This window comes from Moschus berezovskii, chromosome 17 (assembly GCF_049115385.1).
Source record: "Moschus berezovskii isolate FMDL1 chromosome 17, NW_MosBer_1.0, whole genome shotgun sequence".
Classification (NCBI taxonomy): Eukaryota; Metazoa; Chordata; class Mammalia; order Artiodactyla; family Moschidae; genus Moschus; species Moschus berezovskii.
Window position 1 is genome coordinate 21,473,654 of NC_142476.1, and position 9,132 is coordinate 21,482,785.

The following is a 9,132-nucleotide window of genomic DNA, read 5'->3' on the forward strand; positions in this document are numbered from 1 at the left end:
GAAGACAGTCACGCAGGGCTGGGGCTCCTCGGGGGCTCTCTGCCGTGGAAAGGAGAGGTGAGGTCGGAGCCTGGAATCCGTGTCTGGGAATCTCAGCGGCCTTGGCTCCTGGTCTCTAGCCAGAGCCTCCTTCCTGGGGAGGCCTTGAAAGAAAGGACAGGGGGCTGGAGCTCTCTCCAGAGCCGCATCCCTCTTGGCTCAGGCCTGTCTGGTCACAAGCAGCCTCAGCTGTCTGCCCTGTCAGCTGCCAGCAGTGGTGCCTGTGGTCCTGGGAAGTAAGGAATGTCAGAAGCAGGGCGGGCTTTGAGTGAAGGTGACAGGTGGGAGGGAGCCCCCCTCAGTGTTCCTCCCCGAGGCGTACAGGCCATTAGTCCTAGATCGAGTCTGGCCTGGCCTGACTCCTTCCCAACTAGACAGGAGCAGAGGGCCTTTGGGTCTCCCTGAACTTGTGAATGCTGGGCTGATGCCACCCCTGATTTAATCTGTTCCACCCCCTTAACATGGAGGAGAAAACGGCAACCCACTCCTGTCCTCATGCCTGGAAAATCACATGAACAGGGAAAGCTGGCAGGCTGTAGTCCATGGGGTCGTGAAAGAGCTGGACACGACTGAGCACACAGACACACACACACACACGCACCCTTAACACTAAGTACTGAAAGATTTAACGTTGCATTGTTGCGATCCATCGCTTTCTAGAATCCAGAGCCACGGAGAGTCCAGCTAAACTGGTCCTTGGGAGTGTGCAGTGTGTGAGGGTGTCACCTGTGAACACGGGCGTGTGCACGCGTGTGAGGGCTTGTGACCTCAAGGGAGGCAGGAGCAGGAAGCCTGAGCAGCCTGACTGGTAGCCTGTGTGTCCCTGTCAGGCAGCCCGGAACTGGGCTTAGCTGGGCCGCGTCCCTGAGGTATCTCACACCCGCAGGGGAGAAGGAAGGGGTACATTTCCGTTAGAAAAGGGGGAATGGATTTTGGCTCCACTGACCAGCCATTTAGTTTTGGTAACCCCAAGACCTGCAAGGTGCATGGCCCAAAGTCTAAGTGTGTTGGTTTCTCAGTTGTGTCCTACTCTGCCACCCCATAGACTGTGGCCCGCCAGGCTCCTCTGTCCATGGGATTCTCCAGCAAGAATACGGAGTGGGTTGCCATTCCCTTCTCCAGGGATCTTCCCAAGCCAGGGATCAAACCTGGGTCTCCTTTTGCAGGCAGATTCTTTACTATCTGAACCACCAGGGAAGGCCAAGTGTCGCTTAGTAAATTCTTGTGAATGAGTAAGTGGTGCCCAAGTTCCAGGAGCCCTGCTGGCCGACTCCGCTTCAGGCCCTCTGACCCATCCTGCCCAGTGACAGCTTGGGGGCTGGGGGTGCGAGGAAAGGAGATGCCCCAGACACAGCCCTTGTCCCAGGGACAGGGAGGGACCTGGGTGGTTTAGGGGGAACCCTCTGGGCTTTTCGTCTACTTACTGCCTCTTTCCTGAAGCCTGGTCTCACACAGACACACCAACTCGTTCAGCCCCAGGTTGGGCTGTCACCCCACTTGCATCCCCAACACGCTCCATCACTTTGTGATTCTGAGGCTTCTTGTGGCTTCTCTGATGCCAACGTCCAGTCTAGCCGAGCTCTTCCTTGGCCCTGAGGCTGCCCCAAGTGGCGCACGTAGGAGATGGTTCACTGTCTAGATGCAGTTAGCCCATACTCGGGTATGTTGTGAACACCAGTGGCACGTCCCACAAAACACTTTCTCTATGGAACCGTCACCCTGTCCTCCCCAGACCCCCTCCCGCTCTGCAGAGCTCCGCTGCACTGGCTCCCGGGATGCAGGCCTGAGGGTAGACCCGGGACCAGGCCATCAGGCAGTTAGCCTGGTTCACGCTTGGATACATTGACATGACAGCAGTGAGGCTGGGATCATCCACTTTTGTGTGGAGAGAAGTGCCCCCTCCTTCCTTCCACAAAGTGCATCAAAGGAAACCTGAAGTCCCTACCCCACGTCCCCTAAAATAGAAGGCGCCCGAGAGCCTTTCAGAGGGAAAGGCTTCCTTGTTTGGACTAGGGAAGGATTTGGAGAAATACATTGTTCTAAAATAATAACCCTGGATCTGATGTGCAAGGTTCTGGGCAAGTGCAGACCCAGCTGAATCATCGTCCTGGGGCTTGTGTTTCTTAAAAATAACCCCCCTTGCAATATTCTAATTATAGCCGGGGGAGCACTTGGAAGGGCCTCTCCACAATAGCTCCCCCAGCTCTGGCCCTGAGACGAGCTGGCGAGGACTGAGCCGTTATTTCTGGCCAGGCTCCCAGGCAGGTGGCATGCTGCGATAACCCACTTCTGCCATTCACCAGGCCAGGAAATTCAGCCAGTGTTGCCATGAAAGAAAAGGGTTTCACCTTGCAGACAGTTCGCCAGGAATCTCAGTTTAACTCATTTTCTGTCAGTGTTGTTCAGTCGCTCAGTCGTGTCTGACTTTGTGGCCCCATGGACTGCAGCACGCCAGGCCTCCCTGTCCTTCACCAACTCCCGGAGTTCACTCAAACTCATGTCCATTGACTCGGTGATGCCATCCAGCCATCTCATCCTCTGTCGTCCCTTCTCCTCCCGCCTTCAATTTTTCCCAGCATCAGAGTCTTTTCCAATGAGTCAGTTCTTCACATCAGGTGGCCAAAGTATTGCAGTTTCAGCTTCAACATTAATCCTTCCAATGAATATTCAGGACTGATTTCCTTTAGGATGGACTGGTTGGATCTCCTTGCAGTCCAAGGGACTCTCAGGAGTCTTCTCCAGCACCACAGTTCTGCCAGTGTTAGCCTTTTTTCCTCTGCCCCTATGTTCTGGGCTGTTTGTTGTGGGAGGCATGAGGGTGGGGATACAGGAGACAGCTCTCCCTTTCCTTCGGAAGGCCCCACACTGTCTGTTGTTGCAGAACCAAATTCAGCTGTACAAGTAGGCAGGTTCCCCAAGTGACCTTCAAAGATAAGGTAAAGCCTCCTATATACAGAAAAAAAAAATCTTGCAGTCAATTCTTAGAATGTTTGTTCATGGTAGCTTGAATTCTGGCTTAGGACTTTGTTAAAATAAAAATATCCCATCACAAACGTACCATAATGAAATCCTATCAGCCATTTACACGTTAGTAGGAACTAGACCAGCTTCCCTGGTGGCTCAGCACTAAAAAATCTTTCGGCGATGTAGGAGATGAGAGTTTGATCCCTGGGTCAGGGATCCCCTGGAGAAGGAAATGACTGCCGACTCCAGCATTCTTGCCTGGGAAATCCCTGGGACAGAGCCTGACAGGCTATAGTTCATGGGAATGTAAAGAGTAGGACCCAACTTAGATTAAAAACAACAAAGGAACTAGACCAGAGTTTACTGAGAGGTACAGGATAGTCAGCAGTGGGGATTGGCAGATGAATTGGTCCCTCCTCTATAGTTGTTTGCAGACTCTGAGGCAGACTCAAGAATTATGAACCTTTGGGATTCTTTAACCTAGTGGACCCCAACCTTTTTGGCACCAGGGAAGTTTCATGGAAAACGGTTTTTCCGTGGACCGGGGTGAGGTGGGGATGGTTCAGGCGGTAATGTGAGTGGTGGGGTGCAGCAGATGGTTCCCTGCTTGGGGCCTGGTTCCTAACAGGAGTTGGGGACCTGCTCCAGTGATGTACAGAGGAACTGGTAGAGCATGTGGATCAAGGAGCGGTGCATTGTGGGGCGATCTAGTCAGAAGATGCTTCACGGGGGAAGTGGCATCTGGGTTGGTCCTTGAAGGGGTGAGAAGAGACAGGAGTGGCCTGACGTCTTCCTCAGATGCTTGGGAGGATGCTCTGTGTGGGGAGCAGGAGACTGAGGGTCATGGTCATCCGCTTTTGATTCTGGAGAATTCTGGTTTCCACCTCTTGCTAACGATGTGACTTTGAACACATTTCCTAACTTTCAGGGCCTCTCTTTCTTCCTCTGTCAAGTGGATGGTAACAGGATCAGCGCCGTAAGGCCGTGGTAGGAATGAATTCACCCGTGTAAGCCCCTTAGAACAATGCTTGGTACAGAGTAAGTGCCTAATAAATAAAAGCTATTTATAGTGGTGGTTTCTTAGCACCTGGGGGCGTGGGGAACTGGCGGAAGTGCTAAGGAAAGGTTTAGGAAAAGGAGGCCAAAGGGCCCCAAGGCAAAGTGCATCTATTTTCAAGGATGCTGAGAGCAGAACATGGGGAAGACAAAGGGAGAGGTTTCAGGAACATAGAAACTTGATAAAAAGGTGAAAATTCTCTTCCTCGTGGTTGAGGGGCTTCAAGAGGAAGCCAGGAGAGTGGCCAAGAAGTGACTTCAGAGCAGTGGCATCTGAGTGGCTTGTGCTTGTGGCCCGTTGCCACAGTGATCCCAGGGATGCCCTTGTTTCGGGGTCATTGGAGGGGGGGGTTGTTCATTCCTTGACCTTCCTTGTTGCCTGTCCTGCTGCGGACTTTGCAGCAGGTGCTGTTGGTCGCAGAAATGAGGGAGAGAAAATAGGCGAGTGTGGGTTTATCCGAGCCACTGAGAAACGTTAGGAAGCTAGGGTCTTACTAGCTTTCGTCTCACATATGAAGGGCAGCACCTTTAGAGTTTCAGGAAGAGGAGAGGTGTGACTTGGTGTTGAGGAATATGCCAGGACAGGGAGAAAGCTTGTGTGGTAAAGGCTCGGAAAAGTGGGGTGAGCTGATTGGTAAGTGCTGCGAGGACCGTGGAGCAAGGGGTTCTCTCATTAAAGCACGAGGAACTGCTTAACCTTCGGAGGCAGTGGGAGATCTCCCAGCCGCCATGGCTTAGGGCGCACGTAATGTGCGAGGTCCCGGGGCAGAAGACAGACTCTTAGAGATGGGTTTCTGGACTTCATTTTGGGTGTGGCTGCTTCTCTGAAAGGGTTCTGGAGCACTTGCTTAAACTTGATCTTATTCTGCATACTAATAACTCAACACAGTTACTAGCGTCATGTCTGAATCAGCTGCTAACTGGTGAGTTAATGGCTTCCCTGCTGACTCAGATGGTAAAGAATCTGCCTGCAATGCAGGAGACCCAGGTTCGATCCCTGAGTTGGGAAGATCCTCTGGAAGAGGGAATGGCTACCCACTCATTTTTAAAATGGAGGAAAAAAAATTGTGAGATAAATGCTGAGAATGCTTAGGCATGTTTGGAAGTCTCCTAGGAAGCAGCTTTAATGAAGACAGATGATGCGCTGCTGAAGGACTTCTTTCCCCAGCTTGAAGTATTTTCTCGTATGCCTCCCGTATGCTTGAGTGCCATGTCATACTGCAAAGTACATGAGAAAACGTATTACATTTAGGGCAGAGAGATTTGCCTTGGAATGATTTTCCACATGGACATGCTTTTTCAGATGAATTCTGAAAGATTCTTCCTAAGTTTATACCCTCAAGCCTGGAATAGAGACGGAGAATGTCTACGAGAACCTGAGTCACCCCAGACATCTGGGAGGCGCTGGGCTTCCCCAGGGCACTGAGGAAGCCAAGGTTTCTAGGAGAATTTGGTTCAGGTGTTTAGTTCTGTCGTAGTTGAACTTTAGATTCTTGCAAGGGTTACAGATACGTGTCAGAAGTTACAGTGTGATCAAATTCAGGCTTGAAGTTAAACAAACTCATTCAGCAACCTATACATTTTGTTTTGAACTCTACCTTGAAAACCTGTTAAAAGGCTCCTTAAAACCTATCAAGGCGGACTTCAGAACAAGAAGTAGAGTTGGGAGCTAGGACTGGCATGTGGTGGGGGCGGGGCGGGGAGGGGCGGGGCGGGGTGTGCTGTGTGTGGAAATACCGACAGGGTAGAGGGCCCTGACAACGCTGAATGATCTTTCTGAGCCTCTCCCCTCTCCCCCACCATCTCTCTCTTACCCGTAGGCCTGCACTGCCTGAAAAGAAGGTGGCTGACGTCAGCACTCTGAACGAAGTGGGCTATCAGATCCGGATTTAGGCCAACCGTATGGCAGCAACAGGCTTCTATGGTGCTTCTCTCTGCACTTTACCCAGCATCTTCAGGAGGAACTGCAACTATTTATTGAGAACTGGTGAATTTTAAGGATTCACTTGGAAGTAGACTCTGAGTGGCTGGTAACAAAAAAACATTCATGAAGGGACAAGCATGAAAAGGCTGTGATAGACCCCACTGGGGTTGGACTGTCCCCCTCACTCCAGATGGAAAGGGTAAGACCATAACTGTAGTTTTTATATTTTCCCACTTACCTACTTTCTTTTACTTGCTTTGAACATTATGCCTCACTAGTGGTCCATGTTCGTGAAGCCCTCCCCGCTCCCACTTTTGATACAGTAAGGTAACTCAATCAGTGTTAATGTCTTTTTCAGCAATAACAGAGGCAGAGATTGGTGGGGTTTTTTTCAAGCCGTCAATATTACCTCAGCATCTTGACATCAGATATGCAAACGTAACGGTGGGTGGTTTTTTTAGCTCTATTTGTATTGTTTCCCCGGTATTTCCCATGGGGATCTCCACAAGGTTTGGAATTTCTTTCCTGGTGCACACATGATGAGATTTTAGGTATTATATGCAAGTGTTTTGCTTAAAGAGCACTGACATTCTTCTGGCAATACAGGAAATCATTTTCAGGATCTTGGAGTTACTACTTTCTTAATCTTTCTTACAGCATTCACTGACAGCAGCTTTTGTTCTTTCAAAACAAAAAAGCACGTTCAGAAGCTAGTCTGTGTTCTGTCACTAACATTTAAACTTTGCAGACTCCAGTGAAAAGCACGTGAGGTCATGTACTGTTACACAGATTTCGCAGTATTGCGATTACCTCTGACAGTAACACACTCAGAGACCACAAGAGAGAATCAGCAGGTTTTGAGAACTAGATAACCTTTCTGTTCATATTTCACCTGAGTTTTAACTCTGAGTCAGGCCTTGGTTCTGAAGGACTCACTGTTGGTAGGTATGTGTTCTGATGTCTTATATTAAGACCAAACACGGCATGATGTGATTCTTTTCCAGTACCGTTTTTAGGTACCACTTCATGATGTTTAGGAACTGGTATTGGAAAATGCAGTGAATTGGAGAAGCAGCAGAACCTGTTTTTTAAATGGAACCGACTTCGGGTACAGTATACACCTTATAGCGTGATGTTCTCCGTGGAGCACAGTATGAGTACCTGGCCTGCATATGGCAGTTACAGTGTAACTTCTGCTGCAGACACAGAATAACTCACACACCAAGTCTGTGTGTTATCCAGAGTACAGCTTCTACTTCACTTGTTTGATCTTAGCAACCATGCCAACTCATGAGACCAAAAAGCATATTTTAAGTGAAGTCTGCTAGTCAACAAAAGTGTTATTTGAGTCTCAGGGCCTCCCACTCTGGCTTTCTTTACCTGAAGGTGATTTTGGGAAGGGAGTAAAAAAATAAGAATCTGCTCACTCAGATTCTTTACCTCTGAGGGCAACACAGGAAGGAGAAAGACTCTCTCCTTCAGCCATGTGCAGCTGAGCTCACTATATCCTAAGAATCAGTGTTATTAATGGAAAGTACTTTCCTTGAAAACAGAAGTCGAATGTCCTTTACATGAAAAAGGACCAGGTAAGTCCAATCTACATCTCAATTAGATTGAAACAGTTAAACACATTCAGGACTTAACCACTTTTAAGAATGTACTATCAGTAGAACTGAAAATGAATTATTTTAATCTTCTCAAGACAAACCATTTGCAGCCTCCTGGCCACACGTATTTAGTATTTGGAGTAGTCCGTGAATCATTTCATTTTCATTCTAAAATACGGATTTAGCTCTCTCTCTAGATGAAATATAATCATGTTTATCTGAAAGTTTATTATATCCAATAAGTAGACTACTTATAATACTGCAGTCATTCTAAGGGCTTGGAATAGGATTTTCCAAGTATTAAGTACTGTCCAATCTAAAATATGGAATGTCAATATTTGCATATCCTTGTCTCCCACAGAACGGGGCAAGGAATTAGGAATACAGTATGCTAATATGTATAGCATATATGCTATATGCTAATACAATATATCTAATATGCTGATGTCTAAGCTTTAAAACTGCCAACTGGCTTGAAGATTCAATTAGTAACCTGGTTTCTTCCTCACTCACTCCTTGATTTTAAGATTCATTTCCCCAAAGCAAGAGTTAGTCACAGAAGCATGAAAATAAGTTAAAATGTTCTTGTTACTGTTTTTATTGCCTATGGAATACATTAATTTCTAAAAGACATAAGAAGAGTACCAAATTCTTACATTCTAGTGAATTGACAGTAAGGTAAGGGGAAAAAAAATGACATGATTTACCCCACAGAATTGATTTTAAATCTGGTTATAATTCAAAAGATAAAAACCATGAAATGATTTGAAATTTAGTTTGTAAAAAAAGTTCATGCAAGAGAAATGTTATGCTTAAGCCATTGTGATAATACATGCAAAGTTTAAATGAATGACAGAAATCTTGATTCTAGACTACATGTGCTATTTTGAGTACACTTTTATTTCAAAAAGTGCTATTTAGTATTTTCTATACACTCTGAAATCATGAGCACTTCACTTTTTCTAAGTCAATTATTTCATAAGGATTTTATTAATAGATATTGGTAAATACAACTTTGGAGATCTTAATTCCGTATTCTTACTATACCTGAGGCTTTTGTAAGCTCTAGTTTTATGTACAACCTTGTACAGTTTTTTTGACATACAATTCAGAATCTTGTTTATTCTCTTGGACTTTGTTCTGGCCAATCCATTTTTTTTAGATCTCTTAAGAAAAACTGTGATTGTTTTAGTGGGTATTTTTCTAAGTAAATGAAAACTTGTATAATGGTATTTTAGAGAATGCCAGATAAGTGCATGTTTCAATTTAATGTTTTTCTCATCACTTGTATGTTTATACACAGCATGGGACTTTCAATAAAATCATCCTGGAAACTCAAGGACTGTTTTCCTTCTAAAAATATAAATGGTGTGATTTTTTTTCTTATTCCTCTTATTATATACTTGTCTAGTAAACTAATTTATCACTCTCACCTTTGTCTTCTTCCACAATTTTCAGATTCTGTATTAAATTTATCACTCTATTTTGGTGTATCTTAATTCACTTATCGGCTTCCTTATATTTTGGCATCACCCAAGGCAA

At 46.3% G+C, this 9,132-nt stretch overlaps 1 protein-coding gene across 1 annotated transcript in view; it reads left to right on the top strand.

The window, feature by feature from the left end:
• VASH2 (vasohibin 2) overlaps nt 1-9,036 on the top strand; it is a 41,424-nt gene extending 32,388 nt beyond the window's left edge. Inside the window, exon 8 of the mRNA XM_055419060.2 lies at nt 5,880-9,036. Coding sequence (XP_055275035.1) covers nt 5,880-5,952 — 73 coding nt within the window. The 3' untranslated portion in view covers nt 5,953-9,036. The remainder of the gene's footprint in view (nt 1-5,879) is intronic.
• Nucleotides 9,037-9,132: the final 96 nt, after the last annotated feature.